This window comes from Choloepus didactylus, chromosome X (genome assembly GCF_015220235.1).
Source record: "Choloepus didactylus isolate mChoDid1 chromosome X, mChoDid1.pri, whole genome shotgun sequence".
In the NCBI taxonomy this organism is placed as follows: Eukaryota; Metazoa; Chordata; class Mammalia; order Pilosa; family Megalonychidae; genus Choloepus; species Choloepus didactylus.
This window is the reverse complement of record NC_051334.1, coordinates 20,291,627-20,313,523: the sequence shown is the minus strand read 5'-3', so window position 1 is coordinate 20,313,523 and position 21,897 is coordinate 20,291,627. Positions and strand designations below refer to the sequence as shown.

General features: G+C 38.7%; 1 protein-coding gene across 6 annotated transcripts in view; it reads right to left on the bottom strand.

Annotated features, from left to right (window-relative positions):
- Positions 1-21,897, bottom strand: part of PHEX (phosphate regulating endopeptidase homolog X-linked) — a 259,988-nt gene that overhangs the window by 56,799 nt on the left and 181,292 nt on the right. For all 6 annotated transcript variants that reach the window (XM_037821360.1, XM_037821359.1, XM_037821363.1 and 3 more), the window contains one exon: positions 16,234-16,337. In XM_037821360.1, the coding sequence (XP_037677288.1) occupies positions 16,234-16,337 (104 nt within the window). The remainder of the gene's footprint in view (positions 1-16,233; positions 16,338-21,897) is intronic.

The following is a 21,897-nucleotide window of genomic DNA, read 5'->3' as shown; positions in this document are numbered from 1 at the left end:
AGCCTAGACTCATTTCCATAAATGGATATTCCTTTCCATCATATTTGGGACTAGCATTTCAATAAGCCCTAACATTTAACACAAACCTGCAGGCTGTCCTACTGCCCTAAGGTACCAAGTGGAGGAGAAAGCACCTTGATCAACCTAATGTCACTACCGGTGTTCAGCAGAAAAATGACCCCCCAAGGAAGCCCATGTCCTAATCCCTGGATCCTGTGAATGTGTTAACTTACATGGGAAAAGGGATTTGCACATGTAATTAAGGTTAAGGACTTGAAAACATGGAGATAATTCTGGATTATCCTGGTGGGCCCAATCTAATCATTTGAACCCTTAAAAGCAGAGAGAACCTTCTCTGGCTGAAATCAGAGAGATGCAACAACAGAAGAGGAACTCAGAACAGATGCTGCAAGAAGGAGAAGTCCAAGAGATTCCAGGCACAAGAAGAATCTGACACACCATTGCTGGTGTTAAGATGTAGGGGGCACATGCAAGAACCAGAGAAAGGCCTTTAGGAGCTAAGAGTGACCCTCAACAAAAAGCCAGCAAGAAGTGGAGCCCTCAGCCCTGCCACCTCAAAGAATTGAATTCTACCAACAACCTAAATGAATTTGTAGGAGGATTCTTTCCAATGAGAGCCCAGCCAGCCAACACCCTCATTTGAGCCTTATGAAACAAACAGCAGATAAACCAATCAAGCCAACCTAGTCTTCTAACCTACAGGACTGTGAGATCACAAATTTGCATTGTTTCAAGCTGTTAAGTTTGTGGTAATTTGTTACAGCATCAATAGAAAACTAATACCCTAGCCAAAGAATCCAGCATTGTACTGTTATCTGGGTCAATAGGGGAGAATGCAGGTGCCACTCAACTTGGCTTCTAAACAGCATTGGACTGAATCCTAATATGTACAAAAATTATGTCTATTCCTAGAGCTTGTCCCTCCTCTTCCCCTCTTAACTCCTCTCCTAAATACCCTCTCTTTGGTAAAAAATAAACTTTCAAAACATTTGGATAAGAGTCATGCAGGTGCATTCAGGAAGATGACAGATTAGAAAAGGCAAGGCAAAATTATCCTCTATGAAAAAAAACTAGATAAAGGGCAGAAAGTGCTGAAGAACAGCAGTTCCAGGATGCCACTGGCCAGGCAGGGACTTCTACACCACATAGTGAGGACTTGGCTGTAAAGGCAGAAAGACTGCATTTGAAAGGACAGGATGAGTGTGTTCAGCCTGGACTGCCACCAGGGATGGGCAGCTGGAGCCAGCTGATGAGCGTGGGAGGGAGTAGCTTTCCATGCCCTGTACACCCTTCTCAGCAGTTGGCTGGAGTGATAACCCATCACAGCCCCACAGCCAAGAGCTCCTGGGCTGGGCACTGGTGGCTGGAACCAGCCCACGAGCATGGGAGGGATCAGTTTTCCATACCCCGTGCACCCATCTCAGCAGTGGGCTGGGGAGATATCCTTTCAAAGCCCCATGACCAAGAGCTCCTGTGAGGGAACTCGGTATTCGGCAGACTTGGGGTGACCACTTTCACTCTTCCTTCATGGAAGCCTGTGGTGAGCACAGCTGAGAGGCAAGGGTGCTGCAGAGAAGCACAGAAGCCCCTCCCCAACCCCAGGGAATCACGGGCACACAGCAGACAGGGACAGACGTGCACTTGAGCTAGATGGTGAAATGTGCAGCCCCACAGCCCCAGAGTGGTCTACTCGCAGTCCCAGGAACTGCCAGGACCACTGTGCCCCGGAGTGGACTCCCTGCCAAACTGTGCAGGGCCTGCCCCCCTCCCACAGGGCTGGCAGTCCCAAGTACACACAGAGAACTGGTGCACTGATTAGATTTTCATCCAGGTTGGACCCTGCCTAGTGCACAGGTAAAGTTTGGGGAGAGCTGGCCTGAGAGTAAAAAGTGGTTCAAGAGGGCCATCTACTTGTAGAACAAGGTAAGTTAGCTCCACCAAGCTGTAGCTCTGCCAAATTATAGATAAATGCTCAACTAATCCTGCATATCCCAAAATAACCTTATCAAGATAAGCAAATGCCACAAGGCCAACAAAAGAAAAGCAAAAAGCACATGAAGAAACAAGAAGATATGGATAACTCAAATGACCAAATTAAAAAGCCAGAGGAGACACAGAACTTGGAGCAATTAATCAAAGAAGTACAAACATAACTCCAGAACAACGAGTTGGCTAAGGACATAAAGAACATCAAGAAGACTCTAGAAGAGCATAAGGGAGAATTTTAAAAAGGAAATTAAAAAACAGCGGATTTTATGGAAATAAAAGATACTGTTGATCAAATTAAAAATATACTAGTGACACACAACAGCAGATTTGAAGAGGCAGAAGAAAGAATAAGTTAACTAGAGGACAATGCAATGGAATGTGAATGAACAAAATAACAAATGATGAAAAAATCGAAAAATTTGAAATGGATCTCAGGGAAATGATGGACAACATGAAGAGCACAAATATAAGAATCACTGGTGTCCTAGAGGGAGAAGAGAAGACTAAAGAATTTGGAAGAGTATTTGAAGATGTAGTTGGGGAAAAATTCCCAATCCTTCTAAAGCACATAAATATGCAAATCAAAGATGTCCAATGAACTCCAAATAGAATAAATCCAAATAAACACACTTCGAGACATATACTGATCAGTTTGTCAAATGCTGAGGAGAAACTCCTGAAGGTGGTGAGAGAAGTGATTCACCACATACAAGAGAAATCACACAGACTAAGTACTGACTACTCAGTGGGAACCATAGAAGTGAGAAGGCAGTGGTATGACATATTTAGGATTCCAAAAGAGAAAAATTGCCAGCCAAGAATTCTTTATCCAGCAAAGCTCTCCTTTAAAATTGAGGGGGAGTTTAAAATTTTCACAAACAAACAAATGCTGAGATAATTTGTTAACAAGAGACCTGCCCTGCAAGAAATATTAAAGGAAATTATACCAGCTGAGAAAAAAAGAAAGGAGACAGAGGTCTGGAGAAGGGCACAGAACTGAAGAGTATTAGTAAGGGAAGCTTAAAGGGGAAAAAAAAGAGAGGGGGAAAAACAGATCTGACAAATAAAAACCAAAGGATAAGATGGTTGATTCAAGAACTGTCTTCACAGTAATAACATTGAATGGGAATGGATTAAACTCCCCAATTAAAATCATAGATTGGCAGAATTGATTAAAAAGTATGAACCATCAATATGCTGTTTACAAGAGACTCATCTTAGCCCCAGCGACACAAAGATACTGAAGTGAAAGGATGGAAAATATATTACATGTAAGCTACAGCCTAAAGAAAGCAGGGGTAGCAATACTAATAACAGAGAAAATAGAGCTTAAATGAAAAGATGTCATGAGAGACAAATAAGGACACTATATATTAATAAAAGGGACAATTCACCAAGAAGAAAAAACAATCATAAATGTCTACGCACCCAATCAAGGTGCTCCAAATTACAAGACACAAACATTGGCAAAACTGAAGGAAGCAATAGACGTTTCTACAACAACAGTGGGAGACTACAATACACCATACTTTTCTATAGATTGAACAACCTGACAGAAGACCAATGAGGAAATTGAGAACCAAAACAATGTGATCAATGAATTAGACTTAACAGACTATATATAGAGAAAGTTTTACATCCCAAAGTACCAGGATATACATTCTTCTCTAGCACTCATGGAATGTTCTCCAGGACAGATCATATGCTGGAGCATAAAACAAGCCTCAGTAAATTTAAAAAGACTGAAATTATTCAAAGTACATTCTGAGACCATAAAGGAATGCAACTAGAAGTCAATAACCATCCAAGAACCAGAAAATTCACAAATATGTGGAGGTTAAACAACACACTCCTAAACATTCAGTGGATCAAAGAAGAAATTGCAAGAGAAATTGCTAAGTATCTAGAGAATAATGAAAATGAGAACAAAGCATATCAAAACCTATGGGATGCAGTGAAGGTGGTGTGAGGGGGAAATTTATAGCTCTAAATGCATATATTAAAAAGGAAGAAAGAACTAAAAATCAAAGAACTGAGCAACTGAAGAAGCTAGAGAATGATCGGAAAACTACCCCTGAAGCAAGTAGAAGAAAAGAAATAGCAAGGATTAAAGCAGAAATAAATGATATAGAGAACAAAAAAAAAACAAACAAACAAACAATAGAGAGAATAAATAAAACCAAAAATTGGTTCTTTGAGAAGTTCAACAAGATTCACAAACCCTTAGCTAGACTGACAAACTCAAAAAGAGAGAAGACCCAAATAAACAAAATCATAAATGAGAGAGGAGACATTACTGTGGATCCCGAAGAAATTTTAAAAATCTTAAGAGGATACTATGAACAACTGTAAGCCAACAAACTAGACAATTTAGAGTAAATGGGTAGTTTCCTGGAAACACATGAACAGCCTAGACTGACCCTAGAAGAAATAGAAGACCTCAAAAAACCAATCACAAGTAAAGAGATTCAATCAGTCATCAAAAAGCTTCCTACAAATAAAAGCCCAGGGCCAGATGGCTTCACAGGGGAATTTTACCAAACTTTCCAAAAAACTGACACCATTCCTGCTCAAACTCTTTCAAAAAATTGAAGAAAAAGGAACACTACCTAACTCATTTTATGAAGCTAATATCACTCTAATACCAAAACCAGATAAAGATGCTACAAGAAAGGAAAACTATAGGCCAATCTCCCTAATGAATAGAGATGCAAAAATTCTCAACAAAATACTTGCAAATCAAATCCAAAGACACATTAAAAGAGTCATACACCACGACCAAGTGGGGTTCATTCCAGGCATGCAAAGGTGGATCAACATAAGAAAATCAATCAGTGTAATACAACACGTTAAAAAATCAAACAGGGAAAATCAAACGATCATCTCAATACATGCAGAAAAAACGTGGCAAAATTCAGCATCATTTTTTGATAAAATCACTTCAAAAGGTAGGAAGTGAATGAAACTTTCTCAATATGACAAATGGCATACATGAAAAACCCGCAACCAGTGTTTCAGTTTGCTAAAGCTGCCATTATGCAAAATACCAGAAATAGATTGACTTTTATAAAGGGGATATATTAGGTTACAAATTTACAGTTCTAAGGCCATAAAAGTGTCCAAACTAAGGCATCAACAAGAGGATGCATGCACTGAAGAAAGGCCAATGGCATCTGGAACACCTCTGTCAGCTGGGAAGGCATATGGCTGGCATCTGCTGGTCCTTTGCTCTTGGGCTCTGGTTGCAAAATGGCTTTCTCCAAAATGTCTCTGGGCTTCTGTTTCCCTTAGCTTCTCCATCTCAGCTCCTGTGCATCTGTGCTTGTTCTCCCAGGTGTTTCCCTCTAAGTGTCTAGGGGTCCTCTCTTAGCTTCTCTGGGGCAAACTCTGGGCTTCATCTCTTAGCTTAGCATCTCCAAACGTCCTTCTGTCTGCATCTCCCAGTGCCTCCAATCATCTGTGTCTGTGTTGGCTCTTAGCTTCTCTCCAAACTGTCTCTCTCAGCTTCTCTGAGCTGTTCCTCTCTGTGAGCTCCCTTAAAGGACTCCAGTTATCTAATTAATACCAACCCTGAATGGGCAGGGGCCACACCTCCATGGAAATAATTTAATCAAAGATCTCACCTACAGTTGGGTGGGTCACATCTCCATGGAAACAACCTAATCAAAGGGTACCATCCTAATCAACAGACTAGTAAGTTTTCCCCCACAAGACTGCATTAAAGAACATGGCTTTTGTGGGGGACATAATAGATTCAAACCAGCACAGCCAACATAGTACTCAACCATGAGAGACTGATAGCCTTCCCCCTAAGATCAGGAATGAGACAAGGATGCTTGCTGTTACCACTAGTATTCAACATTGTGCTAGAAGTTCTAGCCAGAGCAATCCAGCAAGACAAAGAAATAAAAGGCATCCAAATTGGAAAGGAAGAAGTAAAACTGCCATTATTTGAAGATGATATGATCATATTTTTGGAAAATCCTGAGAAATCGATGACACAGCTACTTGAGCTAATAAACAAATTCAGCAAGGTGGCAGGATACTAGATTAATGTGCAAAAGTCAGTAATGTTTCTATGCACCAGAAAGGACCTAACTGAAGAGACACTCAAGAAAAAAATTCCATTCACAATAGCAACTAAAAAAATCAAGTACCTAGGAATAAACTTAACCAATGATGTAAAAGACCTCTACACAGAATATTACATAACTTTACTAAAAGAAATCAAAGGGGACCCAAAGAAGTGGAAAGTTAGCCTGTGTTCATGAATAGGAAGGTTAAACGTCATTAACATGTCAATTCTACCCAAACTGATCCACAGATTAAATGCAATTCCAATCAAAATTCCAAAAACCTACTCTGCAGACTTAGAAAAGCTAGTTATTCAAATTTATTTAGAAGGGAAAGGGGCCTCGAATTGCTAAAAACATTCTAAAAAAGAAGAAAGAAGTGGGGGGATTTACACTTCCTGATTTTAAAGCCTACTATAAAGTCACAGTAGTCAAAATATCATGGTACTGGCATAAAGATAGACATATTGATCAATGAAATCAAATTGCAAGTTCAAAAATAGACCCCCAGATCTATGGTCGACTGATTTTTGATAAGACCCCTAAATCCAATGAACTGAGACAGAACAGTCTCTTCAACAAATGGAGCTGGGAGGATTGGATTTCCATATCCAAAAGAATGAAAGAAGACCCCTACCTCACATCTTACACAACAATTAACTCAAAGTGGATTGAGGACCTCAATATAAGAGGCAGTACCATAAAACACCTAGAAGATAATGTAGGGATACATCTTCAAGACCTAGTATTAGGAGGTCGCTTCTTAGCCCTTACACCCAAAGCAGAAGCAACAAAAGAAAAAAATAGATAAATGGGAACTCCCCAAAATCAAAAGCTTCTGTACCTGTACCTCAAAGAATTGTCAAAAAGGTGAAGAAGTAGCCAATGCAATAGGATAAAATATTTGGAAACCATATATCTGATAAGAGACTGATATCCTGCATACATAAAGAAATCCTACAACTCAACAATAGTAAAAACAGCCCAATTATAAAATGGGCAAAAGATATGAAAAGATATTTCTCTGAAGAGGAAATACAAATGGCTAAAAACCAAATGAAAAATGTTCATCTTCACTAGCTATTAGGGAGATGCAAATCAAAACCACAATGAGATATCATCTCATACCAAGAAGAATGGCTGCCATTAAACAAACAGGAAACTACAAATGCTGGAAAGGATGTGGAGAAATTGGAACTCTTATTGATTGCTAGTGGGAATGTATAATGGTACAGACACTGTGGAAGACAGTTTGGCAGTTCCTCAGAAACTAGATATTGAGTTACCCTATGATCTGGCAATTTCACTTCTCGGTATATACCCAAAAGATCTGAAAGCAGTGACATGAACACACATTGGCACACTGATGTCCATAGCAGCATTGTTCACAACTGCCAAGAAATGGAAACAATCCAAGTGTCCTCAACAGATGAGTGGATAAACAAAATGTGGTATATACACACCATGGAAATACTATGCAGCAGTAAGAAGGAAAGAGGTCCTGAAACATGACAACATGGATAAACCTTGAGTGTAATAAGCCAGACAGAAAAGGAGAGATATTGTATGTTACCACTAATATGAACTCCCTGAAAAATGTAAAATTAGTGTCTTATAATGTAGAATATAGGGGACCAAAAGATAGACAGAAACTAGTGAAGGGGGAATGATAACCTAATATGTCCAGACATGATAATTAGGATGAACTTAAGGTATGGGAATGCACAGGGATGATGATGGTTTGTTAATGGGATTATGAGTGTCAGTGCCACACTGAAGGTGAACATGATCAAAAGTGGTTGTTTAAAGGCATGTACCCACAGATTAGCACTACAAATATAAATAAGCATTTGCATGATATATTTCTGTATGACACTGGTACAAAGAGTTAACAACAGAGTGGAATACAGAAAAACTATCCATTACATATTATAGACTATATTTAATAGGAATACCTTACCAACACTACACTAATACTAGGGATGAATACTTAGCAGCTGATAAGAGCTCTGGGATGTTTTGTGTTAGGATAACTGTTTAAAATTGAGAGTGATGATGACTGTACAACTAAGTGACGATAATGTGAGACACTCATTGTTTATGTTGGACAGAATATATGCTATATGAAATTAGGAACCCCATACTTAATAACTCAAGCCCTCGATCTTAAGGCTTGCTCTTGTGAAATTTAGGGCTGTAAATGGGAGGCTAAGCCTTCCTATTATTGTGCCTAAGAGGTACCTCCAGAGAACCTCTTTTGTTGCTCAGATGTGGCCTTTCTCTCTCTAGGTTCAACTCAGCAAATAAATTCATTACATGGGACATGATTCCCAGGGGAGTGAGTCTCTCTGGTGATGTGGGACATGACTCCCAGGAATGAGCCTGGCCCTGGCATTGAGGGATTGAAAATGCCTTCTTGACCAAAAGGGAGGAAAGAAAAGTAACAAAATAAGGTTACAGTGGCTAAGAGATTTCAAATAGAGTTGAGAGGCTATCCTGGTGGTTACTCTTATGTAAGCTCCAGCTAGATATCCCAAATGGCCACAGTATGCCAAGCCCTAACCAACAGTAGTTCTGAAATACCTAGGTCTCTATCTGAGATTCTAAAAAAGTTTCACTTAATATGTTTACTTTTCAGAAACTTAAATCCACCAGAGTGTTCCTATGCCAGACAAGTCCTAAAACCTAGAGGCAACAGCTTCTTTAAGAACATCAACCAGATGCAGCCCCCTTATCAATAATATCAACACCCCTTTTTATTATGGACAAGTTAGGGTGGTCACTGCCTAGACACCCCTGAAGATCGAGAAAGTGATTAAACGAGAGGAAGGGGTAGCAACAGACAAGATAGGATTTAACAAAGGATTATGAATACTGAATCTTTATATAAATATTTTTTAGTTGCTAGGGTATTAGAATAGCTAGAAGGAAATAACTGAAATGGTGGAACTGTAACCCATAACATTCTTTGAAATTTGCTTTCTAACTACGTGTTAAATCTACTTTGAAAGTTATCACTGTTACGTGTATATGTTAAATTTCACAATAAAAACTGTGTTTTCAAAAAAAGAGTCATGCAGGAAAAATGTTCCTAATACTGATGGACAAAGGTGGACAAAACGAAGAAATCAAACCACGAATCCCTGAAATTAGACCCTGATGGGGCCTCAGAAGCTTCAGTAAGAATGACCTAAATATCTTATTTCAGACACATGACCTTACTACTCCTGACTTCCTAGGGCTCTTTGTTGACCCTGGGACAAGTTTGGAGTCTTGATTATACCCAGAGCTAATATTAAGTGGCTGCACCAGTAGATCCTACCAGTTGTTGATCAGTTACTAATTCCTTAGTTGGTCAGTACCTATGCCAAACCGGCTGTTAAATATTTTGGGTATCTCTCATATTTTATTCAACTTTAAATTTTAATATCCTCTAATGTAAGCCTACCTGTGGTGGTTTGAACATGTGTTTGCAAATTTTTTACACCCCTCCCATTAAGAGGTGGAGTCTAAATTCCTCTCCCCTGATTAGGGGCCAACCTTAGCCACTCATGTCTAACGAATATAATGCAATGGAAATGACACTGCATGACTTCCATGGCTAAGCAATAAAAGGCAATGTGACTTCCCCCTGGCTTGCTCTCTTGTGCAGGAAACTGGTTCTTAGAAATTTCAACATACTATAAAGAAGCCCAGTAATGTGGAGTGGCCACATGGAGGGGGTTCCTGCCAACAGCTGGCATCTATAGAGTGTCAGCAACTAATGTCGCCAACAGCCAACAGGAGACATATGAGAGAGACAACCAGCCCCAGCCACTCTCTGACTGCAACTACATGAAAGAACATGAGCAAGAACTGCCTCAGAACCATGAGAGACAAAATAAATATTGTTGTTTTAACCCACTACATTTTGGGGGTGGTTTGTTATGCAGCAATAGATAACTGGAACACAGAACACCTGGCTGTCCACAAACGAAGTCCTACTCAATAGGCTAAATTTTCTCAAAACAAAAGATGTTTTGTTTGCCCAGCAAAAGGATTAAGAAAAAAAAAACTATATTGGAATTCCTTTAAGTGGGGTGTGCAATCACTAGTTCTCTGCAGTCTCCACCTCTCCCTATTGTGCTACACCTAAATCACACATTTGTTGACTGGGCCCTGAAAGCATTTACGCTTGCGCATCTCACCTCCCAACAAGGTTTTAAGTTCTTTATGGGCTAAGATTGTTGTTCAAATGATATGTGCTCAGTAGAAGATTGCTAAATCTATTAAAATGCATTTATTGCTATATATATAAATGTCTACTTAAACACACAAAGAGTGTCATTCAAGTGCTGTAAATTCTTCTAGGTCTTCAGGTGCTCCTGCAGTCTGTGTCTGGGGAAGGATTTAATGGGTAGGGTTGGGAGAATTCTCATAAAAATTCAAAATCCCAAAAGATACGGGGAGGAAATTATACTGGACAATAGGGTATACAAAGAGAGTATAATACCAAAATACAAAAATCTGAAGGAAAATACATTGGTATCCTGACTTCTTTGGACCATGTAAAATAGGTATACATCAGGCCAAAGTTTTATAATCAAATTATCAACTCATAAAGATAGCCCAGGGAATGTGGACTGGAAAAACCATAAGGTAGTTATTGCTTTATTACTAATCTCCTGCAGATTAAGTAATTCCAGTTCCATGTTATAGATAATGCTTTTGCAAACAAAAATTCTGGGCCAGACCATAATTCATATAGACATTTGATGTATTTTTACATATTTTTCAAAAGATAAAAAAAGAGAATCCAGATATGTTTGGTCACAGTAGAATGAGAGTGACTTAATAGGGAAGCTGGTTTAAAATCATTTCTGTCAAAGAAAGGGGATCCTGAGGGAAAGAAATTACTTTTGACTCAAACCGAGCAGTGAAATAAATCCTCTATTTTTAAGGAGGCTGATGAAGTGAGAATTCTGAGAACCAACCCCTAAATATGTACCTTCAGGGATGACCACCCAATTCATTTCATTCTTGCTGACATTCCCCATAGCATTAGAAAGTCCTTCAATGCACATTAGTGCAGCTAAAATGGGTTCCACGAGAATGAAAGATAAAGGGTATTTATCTCCTATACTCACAAAGAAGCAAATGTTATTTCAGGGCTTTGTGGTGGGTTAAAGGGAATATAATCGGCCTGCTGTTTAAAATAAACTGGTATAGTAAAGCTACTCCAGAACCATCCCCACTCAATTAATTCATGAATTTTCAGACCTGGAATATGTCAATTAAAGTCAATGAGTATCATAAAGCTAAAATTCCCTACAATGCCTGAAAAGCATCAGCCAGCAATTTCCTTTTTAAAAAAATCCTCGACTGTCAAATCACTTTACTGTGCAAAGAAGACCTTAAATTTTTTAATGTTGCTTTCTCTGAAAAAGACATATAGTCTGAGGAAACAAGAATTACAAGCATCACACTGATTTTCATTCCTGAAGAACTTTTACAGAATCCTTAACCAATTTCAACCTTAACCAATTTCATGCCATCATGAAACAGGTATTTGTTTTCATTGACAGGAGAGAAACCTACACAAATCACCCTTTGTGTAGCCCACAAAGTCAGCTGGAATTTTTCCTAGGCATGAATAAAATATTAGAAATAGTCATTAAATAGCCATTAGAATCTGACAGCACATCAGTACTTTAGGATGATGTTAAAATGACATGTTTAGGAGTTTTTCAATTAAGCAACCCAGGCTTTGCTAAACACCCATTTGAACAACGACATTTGAAACTGAAGAATTAACATAAACTATCAATAATAATCACAGCCAGGAGACACTCAAAATGTGATCAAATCTAGAGTTGTGCTTTTATTTGCAATGGTTATATCAGCCTTCCTCACCCAGTGGGATGAAGATTGTTTCATATAAACCCATGAAGAATATGTAGGGATAAAGGAATCCTACATATGTCTACCAACTTGTGCCTTCCACTTTCTTCCACTGTCTCTCAAGTGAGTGACTCAGCTCCCACTACCCCATGGCAGGTCGGGAACCACCCACTTCCTTGGGCATTTATCTGAGGACGGCCAAGAATGCATCCCTAACACATCCCTACTACACCTCTGAACACAATGCTTTGAGAAAGAAATGCTGGAAGCCTATTCAGACCACTGTGGAGATTTTATCCTTTCCTGTGGCTGTACATTTTGGGAGGATACAGAGGAAATAGAGATCAGAATTTCCTTTGTGCCTGGGATCCAGAGGGTACAATATGGCATTCCTCAGAGGAAGAAAGAAAGATAAGACAGAAAATAAACTGAGAAATAAGAAACAAAAACACAGCAGAAAATAGATTATTTATATCAAAACACTAGAGAGTATATTTTAATCTCCAAAATAGAATTTAGTCTTCACTTACCACCAGCCTGACAACAGCAGACTGTAAAAGAAACCTGTTAATTTTTAATAAATTATATTCAATCTTATGTGGAACATGTCTTTATTTTGCAATACTGTCTATAATGGCCATACATTTAATTACCAGAAAGCTTTGTGATTCCTCATGCTAAGCAAAAGGATGTGAGTTTGGATTCTTAAAATAGCCAGTAACTGGAAATTATACAGTTGGGAAGAAGACTGGGAAAAAGATAACCAGGATACTTTTACCAGGTTTGCTATTAACTAGCTGGTGACAGGCTTCCTAAGCCCCTAGAACTCCATTTATTCATCTGTAGACTAAATAATTAATATTTCTCTGCTTTAAAATTATTTGTGTAGCAGCAGAAAACCAACTTGCTATTTAAAATACTATCTGCTTTCTATGGAGAGCAAATCCTATTAAAGAAAATCTCAGTCAGTCAGTTGACTGAGCATCTTAAGGATTTTCGATAGTCACATGTGGTCCCTGAGATGAGATGGAAGCAGAGGCCAGAGAGAACTAAATTTCTTCGTTAGTAGAGTAGGATTAACTTGGGAGTGGGCAATGGGGAGGAGTAAGATAAAGAAGAAGGGGAGACAGGAGCCCATTCACAAGAGGCAGAGATGCTATGAGAAGTGGCTCATTCAGAGAAAGTCCCTGGTGGCCTAAAGGACTGGTCTAAGCACGAATATCTAACATTTGAATTTAAATTGTTTGCATTTTGTGATGTAAATCCCACCATCTCCCCAAATCTTCAGTAAAATCAGCTGCAAACACAAACACAGTAAGTAGTGATGGGAGGGATTGGAATTCTAGGAAATGGATGGAGCCCCACATCTGGGTCAGTTAAAGCAGAACTGCGGGCAGTCTCTGTAGCAAGTTGTGTTCCCAAAACTGGCAGCATCTCCAACATGGAAGAGCTCCTAAGAAGACTCTGAAAATTCACAAAATAATGGTGAAAGCCTTGCATTTTCCAAAAATTGCAAAAAGAAGAGCTTGAATTGATCTGAAGTAGACCTCAAAGGGCAGGATGATTTACACAGATCTGTGACTACAATACTATCAGAGGGATATTGGAAATCATTTGTTGAAGTCATTGGATTTGAGAAACTAGTCTTAGAACCTTAAATCTAAAATGCCCATCGTATCATTTAGGTTGGGAATGAAACAGGATGGATGGCCTGGGAGATAATGTAATGAGAGGCAAAAACCAAGGAGGTCTCCAGTAGAGGTCCTTAAACCAGTTACCTGTCATTTCCAAAGGAATTCTAAAGCCTTCTGCTTTCTTCCTTTGTGTGTTCTATTGGAGTCGAGGATGGGTATGGGAGTGATTCCATTTTAGGCCTACTTCTTAAATTCAATAATTTATTACTAACTTTGTGGGTGTGTGCTATAAGAAGGTTTGAAGGGCAGAGGGCAGGGATGGCCAGATGGCAGCCATGGCTAAGAGGAAGAGGTGGCAATCATGGCTTAAGCCAAAGTTGCATGTAGGGGCCTAGAAGGGTTTCTAGAAGCCAGGACAGAGCAGAGTTAGGAGAAAGTAACAAGAGATTCAGAGAGCACAAAAAGAGCCAAAGATCTGGAAACCAGAATGTTAGTCAAGGTTAAAAAGTGGGCCCTGGAGGTCAGGCTTCCAGATGTAATGGCATGAAGAGGTCAACAAAGACTTTCCACAAAAATCAAGTATAAAACTGGGCAAAATTGTCAACAAACAACCACTTCAGAGCTCTGGAAATTGACCAAAAGCAGACAACGAATTGAAAAGTAGGTATTCCTGGAAAACTGCTAGAACTGGGGAGTAAGTAGAGCAGGTGTCTGTGGCCTTCTTGCCTGGGGCTGCTCCCATCCGCCCAGCTCAGAGTGAGAACTTGGTTTGCTCAGGAGGGGGCTGAATAGAAAAACCAGCAGCTTTGCTTCCACAGGAGGTGGACTGAATTGGAGGGGGGTGAAAACCTGCAGATTTGTCAGATAAAAGTAATGAACTGGTAGAAAACAAATGGGGAAAAACCTCCAGCTTTGCTATCCTGAAATTACGATTCCCGTTGGATGAGTGACAGACCTGCCATAAATTTATTAGGGAGATCCAGGAACTGAAAGAGCCATAGAAAGGACAGATAAGCGCTCCACATATCCCTGGCTGACTGAGAAAGGGAAAATTAGGCACATGTGCAGGGATGACCAGAAAGAGCCCAGTGGAAAGTAAAAGCCAAGGCTGACTGAGAATCAGCTGCAACTTGGATGTATTCCCTGACCCCTACAGATCAACTGGCAGAAGGTAGAAGCCCTCAAGGTGTTTGAGCACAATCCCTGGCCTAAGAACTGGCTGAGTGCTAAGCTCTGCAGATACAGGGGCATCCACTAGGAAGCCAGGTGGAAAAATAAGAATTAAAAATCTGAGTAGAAACATCAGTGGCCACATATGCAGCAGAGACAGAGTCTACAGTTTAAGTCCACCCAAGTTACCATTTTAAAAAATGCCTCAGAAAAATAAATCAGAATCCAGAGTTGCTACAATAAATTATCTAAAATGTCCAGTTTTCAACAAAAAAATTGTAAGTCATGTAAAGAAACAGGAAAACATTTTTTTAAAAAAAAGGCAATCAATAGAAACTGACTCTGCGTAGGCCCAGATGTTGAATTTAGCATACAAGACTTCAAAGCAGCCATTATAAGTTTGTTTGCAGGATCCAAATATACTATATACAAGAATTAAAGGAAAATATGATGACAATGACTCAACAAATAATCACAACAGAGAAATGGAAACTATAAAAAAGAAACAAACGGAAATTCTGGGGTTGAAAAATACAATAATCAAAAAGAAAGATTCACTAATTGGGCTCAACAGCAAATGTGAGATGGCAAAAGAAAGAATTAGTGAATGTAAGGATAGATCAATAGAAATTATCCAATCTAAAGAACAGAGAGAAAAAAAACATTGGAGAAGTAGGCCACAGCAGAAAAAACCTCAGCCAAAAGCCTCAGAAGGCAGAAAAAAAAAAGTAATCTAAACCTGAGCTGAAGAATTCCTCCACTGTAAACCTTTTATTCATTTGTAAAGTGGGTATAATAGTACCTACACCTCACAGAACTGACATGAGGATAAAATGAATTAAAACTTGTAAAGCACTTCAAACAGCCTCTGGTACACTGTACACACATAATAACTGTTTGCTGCTATCATCACTGCATACTTCTTGCTCAGGGTGAAAATCATGCCCTGTTCCCAAAACCATATAGGGAAAATTACTACAGGTAACTGGGAAGAAGGCGAATAAATCCTAACTGCTGTTTGATGAAAATAAAACAGCTATCAGTTCTCTCGTGCTCATTATCTTCCCATCATCTAATACTTTTATGATTACTTCTACATTTCTAATCATACTTTGTTTTTAAAATAAAGATCTTCAAAAGTTTCTACCTGAGCATGAAATTCTAGAGAAATGGGGTTTTTAATCTATATTTATTCATAAGTAGATCTAGAAATGACTTTGATCTTCACATCCTAACAAGCCCTCTTTCAAAATGTGACAATGCTAGGAGTGGGGGACCTGTGACTAGACCTAAGATCTGAATCACATAATAAAAGAAATGAGTTGCCAAAACATAAAACAGACTTTGCCAAACCAAGATAACTGGTAAGACAACTACTCTGACCTGAGGGGAATTACAAAGTTTCTCCCAAAGTAACTCCAATTCCCATCAATATATTTATCTATTACACTTTTTTTTTTACTCACTCTGTTTTTAGGACAGGTTTTCTTAGCCAGAAGAAATCAGACTGTGCTAAGTACTTGCGGGTTTGCAGGACGTTGCCAAAGTAGTCGGATTCTGAAAACTTGATCTGAAAAAATCAAACCACAAGCATCGTTCTAAGTGAAGATAAAAGATGACTAAAAAAACAGACTTGAGCACAATGACAGACCAGCATAGAAGCTGTGTCCCCACAGCATCTCTCAGCCATTACCATTTAATCCAGTATTCACAAAGCCATGAAATTTAATCTCAGTGATTTTCTTTTCAAATAAAATGCTCAAAAATCAATATGGTCATTTCTGGAGCACAATAGAAAACAAGAGATGCTATAGTAATTCACAATGTGTTTCACTTACTTCATAATTGAAAAATCTTCTTTAACCTTTACAGAAGATATTATCTTAGGTTGGAAATTTCTTGCCTTGCATGAGTTCTTGATCTTTTCTAAAATGTGTACTTTATTTTCACATAGGCCCTTCTAATAACATTCAGTTTAGTCAGTTGAAACCTCATTTAGCTTATAGATGATGATTTAGTCAAATGTTAAAATCCAATTTACTGTAATCAGCCCTTTGTTCATAAAGGAAAAAGAATGAAGGAGATTCAGAGGCCTATTTTCCACCCCAAGCACAATGGAGTCACCAGAATAATTCATATATTAACAGAATTTATCTATTATTAACACTCAAATAAGACTCTGGTCACCAAAAATTAGTGAAATTACAGAGGCAAATCATAGGTTATAGTTTGTATAGGAATACAGAAAGTTGATGGCTCACAACAATGTTGTCTATTAAAATAGGGAAACAGACATAATTGATTATTTTCTTTTTTGGAAGGAGAATGGCAATTTGTATAGGCACTCCATCTACAAAACTGGAAATACTTAACACAGTAATTGTAAATAATATCCATATTAACAGCAAAAGCAATGGTGTGTAAGGATTTCTAAAGTTTTGGTTTTAAATTATACTAACGTGGCAAAAAAAAGAAAAAAAGAAAAACACATGTTTGAATAAGTGAATAACCAAGAATAATCAAATTCTGATTAGCTGTAATTTTTGTAACTTTAAACCGTGATACTCTTTTAGAAGTAATTCAAATATAGCGTATGCATGTATATCAAACACACAGACATTACATTAACAGATACAAATGTTTATGTACAACTTCGTGTTTATAGACTTGGTAGTCGCCTGTTTGTTGACCAATATCTGGCTCATGTTTATCTTCTCCTCAACATATACTGGGTGCTCAATATGTCTGTGGGGTAACTTTTGTTAATGATTTATCTTAACAATCTTTCCAGTGGACCAGGGCAAAATCTAGAGAAGGGAGTAAAGTAACTGAAGGCAGGTCGAGAAAGGTAGGAATGAAAGTTTCAATTCTTGGCATCCTAGATGTTCTGCTTGGCCAACAAGTTTAAAAAATATGACTATAAATTATCTCTCCCTCAAACCCCTTGGGGAGGGCTGATAAATAAATTGTGGTATATTCATATACCACATTTCCTTTTATTCACATAAAGGAAAATGACACAGCAGTTTAAATGAATGAATGGTCTGTACACATGAACATGACGTAATCTCCAAAGCTATGGTGAGTGAATAAGGCATGTTGTACACATGAGAGAAGTTTAAGTTTTAAAATATGTAAAATAATACCACATATTGTTTATGGATAGGTACTTATGTAGCAATAACACAAATAAATTCATGAGAATGATAAACTGAATTCAGGATAGTGTTTATATTTAGGGAAGGAAGTAGGCAAGGAGGAAGGGGATTAGATCAAGGAAGATTACACAGGGAATTTCAGGTATATCTGTTTAAGTCATTTAAATCGTTTGCATGTTCATGTATAAAGTTAATATGGCAATGTTTAGTATTTTTTCAAGTTGGAGGTGTTCAGAAAATTATTTTATAGACACTTCAATACACTTGAGATGCTTTATAACAAAAAGAAATCTTACAATCTATCATATTCTAACATAGTTTACTCAGCCTCAGAAGAAACAGAGTGGTTTTAGGAAGCAACCTTAACTAGCAATCCTGATGCATTCCCAGATCATATCTTTAAAAGCTGTGTCCTTGTTCACCCTTAGCCTTTTTCAGATTTTGTTCCCAAGAGTTTTGCCAGAATTTTCGGAATGTCTGTAACTGATGGAAAATTCAGATACGTTCTTGAGTTCAAAACACTTTGTGGGAAATTCTCCCAAAGGAATTACCTTCAAAATTATTAACTTTTTTTCAATATCAGTGGGATCAGTTATTACTTTCAAGAGTTTGCTTATCATGATACTTTCCTGTTCCATCTGAAAAAATCTGACATTCAGGTTGATTTACAGACATTAAATAGAAACCCATCCAAAAATTTCCTAAAAAAGACAAGATTTGCAAGTGTAAAAATACTTTAAATAAAGTCCTACCACAGTCATGAACATAATCATGGGGAAGCAAAACTTAGGACAAGTAATAACAATTTGCCACAGCTTACCTACATGTAGAAGGATGATTTTTAATTGTTTTCGTTATTAAACTGAGAATATTTGCTATTTCTTAGCCTGGTTCAATTGCTCTATCCCATTTATTTAATGGGGAAAAAACAGATAATAGGGGACAAATTTTGCTTTTGCCTTTAAGACAGGCTAAATGTTTGAGGGTAGGGAGGAAGAAGGCGGCTATCACCCCAAAAGGTGAGGGATGCGAAATAAGGACAGAACAAGGAAGTGTCTTCAGCTTCTCTGTAGGATGAGGAAGTACATGTTTATAAGGCACTACCTATGCCAACAGGAAATGCAGATTCTAGAATGCCTTTCATTTAAGTTAGATTCATTTAGAGATACTCAGAGATATAGTCAAATATCTATAAGAAAGATTTTATGTTAGGCACCCAAAGAATTTTCTGAATACTTAACAAAGTCCAGAATTCATTTCTACATCTTTCTTATTTAAACAGCAAAGTCAAATGCAGGATTGATGTTTTTAGATGACCATGCCAATAAGTAACGTGTGTGTGTGTGTGTATACACACACATACAAACATATACATACACAGGAATGATGCTCGAAATGTTTAACAACCTACATACATGGAAGATGCAGTACACTATGGAAGACGCAGTTCCTCTGAGGAAGCACCAGCCAGCATACCAGCACTGGGACCAGATGCCCTATCTCCAGTGCTGGGGGCAGTCTTGGTCTGCTCTGGCCAGCGGAATACTCGGGATGAAGGCCAGTGTGGAGGAGTTACAGAGGGCTGGCAGGCACCTCTCCAGTGCCCACCCTTGGCTCTCAAAGGCCACGGTGGCCAGGGATCACTGGGGAGAGCTGAGGGGGAGGTTTTGTTTTATTTTGTTTTACCAAATGGTATATAATTATTTCAATATTTTAACAACCTGTTTTTCTGGAGCATTCCATTTGAATATCACCTTGCTCTTGCATAGTGGCGCTTCTGTCATTCATATACACACACTAATACATACATACATATATACACACACATGAGTATTCCACTGGCCAGAGAAGACCAAGACCCAACCCAGATAATATTATTTGGGTCCTATACATCTCTGTATTGATATTTATGTGTGTGTGTATATATATGTGCGTGTGTGTGCATAACTCACCAGAAATATTGATCTTTGAAAAATTACCCATATCCAATTATCCTAAGTAAATGGGGGACTAAGTCAGCTAAGGTTCTGACTTTAGCCCCTATGGCAATTCTCCATTAGATTTCACAAGAATCACTGAAGTGCCTAACTGTGCCAGTTATTCACCTATTGTTGTCTCTCAGCTACATGCCCACCCTTTTGCTCTGTTCTATAATGCTGGGAATCTGAAAACTATGTTTCCTATACTCCACTGCCAGTTTGCATCCTACTAATAGGAAGTACTGGGGAAATCAGAAGGTGGTAGGAGGGGAAAGGGTGTGGCGTTCATTCTCTCCTTCCTTCCCTCTCTCCTTCCTTTCTTCTTCTGGCAGTAACTCTGGAAGAATCTTCAGTCCCTGTTCCACAGCCCCAGCTCTACAGTGGCAGTTCCTCCTATGCTCTCCTAAGTAGTGGTACCATCACCTCCTCCCTTTTGTGCCCCTATGCACAGGGGTGGTAGCTGCCTCCTGAAGTAGATCTCTGGTTTATCTCTGGTTTATCTCTCTGCCCCCCTTTCGCCCTTCCAACCTATTTCCCTCTGTATGTAATACCTACTGCGGTTTTTGTTTTCCTGACTCATGCAACAATCTTTCCAGAATAAATTTGCTCTTGAGTAAATTTCCATCAAAGATCAAAGAAATGGAATCCTTTATACGGCTAATTAGAAAACGGACTGATGCCTAACTCTTTAGACTAACTAACTAGTTGGCTTTCCTTGATGCTTCTGTGGGTTCACATAAAGAACATTCCCTTTCTTCTTGCTCTTTCTAAAGACTACAGAAGGATTGTTGTTCTGAGATACTTTACTGGGTATCTCAGTTTACCTTGTCATCCTTGGAGAGAAAAAAAAACAATTTCTCTCTAATTCTTTTGTACTTATGCCTCCAGATATTTTTTCATTTCCTCTTGCCTCCACATGAGCCCAACTTCAGTTTTCGGCCTTTCTCCTTGACCTTCATCTGATCCATTACCTAATCTCTAACCTCTTTCCTTTTATGTTTGTGTCTGATGAATCATATCTTCACCTGCGTCAAATGCAGTGTGCTGTTTCTCATTTGTAACAGCCTCTCATGCGCATAACTCGTAGTACCAGAATTTTTTCATAGGCACCATGGTAGTCCTTATCTACATGTTTCTGAAAGCTGAAAGCACAGTCCCATTGTGTACCAGCAATGCTTTACTACTTCTGTGATTAACCTCAGCGATGCTATTACTATCTATCATATCAAGTACCCTTTACCTGTTTCTGGTTGGGTTTTATATGTTTCCTCTATCAGCTTCTGAACACTAATCTATTTTTACTTTGTGTACTTGGACATTTTTCACCGTCTGTTTTTTAAACTGTTCAAAATTCTTGGGTATAATTGTGTCTTCTGTGGAAATGTGTCAGACAAAAGCAATCTCTTCATAAAAGTACTTAAAAATCTTGGTGTCTAATTGCTTAAGTACAGGCTCTGGAGAAACAAGGAGGCCCACCCAACACTGCATCCTGTTTAGCATCTGGCTTCTTTTCACAAAAGATGCTGCATTCAATGAGACCATAAAGTTGCCAACAAAACTTGATTAACCAACTATTGTGAGTGAGCACTGAACGCCACTTTATTTTATTAAACTTTGGATTGGACCATCTGTATAGCCTTTTAAAACAATTGGAGGGAGAGGCAGGGCAAGATGGCAGCATAGGGAGGTGTGGAATTTAGTTAGTCCCCTAGAGCAACTAGGAAATAGCCAGGAATAACTAGAAAATAGTCTGGAACAACTGATTGGGGGACATCTGTGACCAGACATTGTACACCAGTCTGGAATGGGTGGAATGGCTGAGATTGCAGCACAGAACTGTAAGTAAAGCTCCCCAAACTGTGGAGCTGGCACCCCTCCCCAACCAGCAAGGCAGGCTGAGTTGGAACACTACCCTGTAGGAAAAAGAAGTGATATCTGCTGGGAGCAAGGGAAGGTAGCGCAACCAAAATCCAACTGTGGCTTTAATTAACAA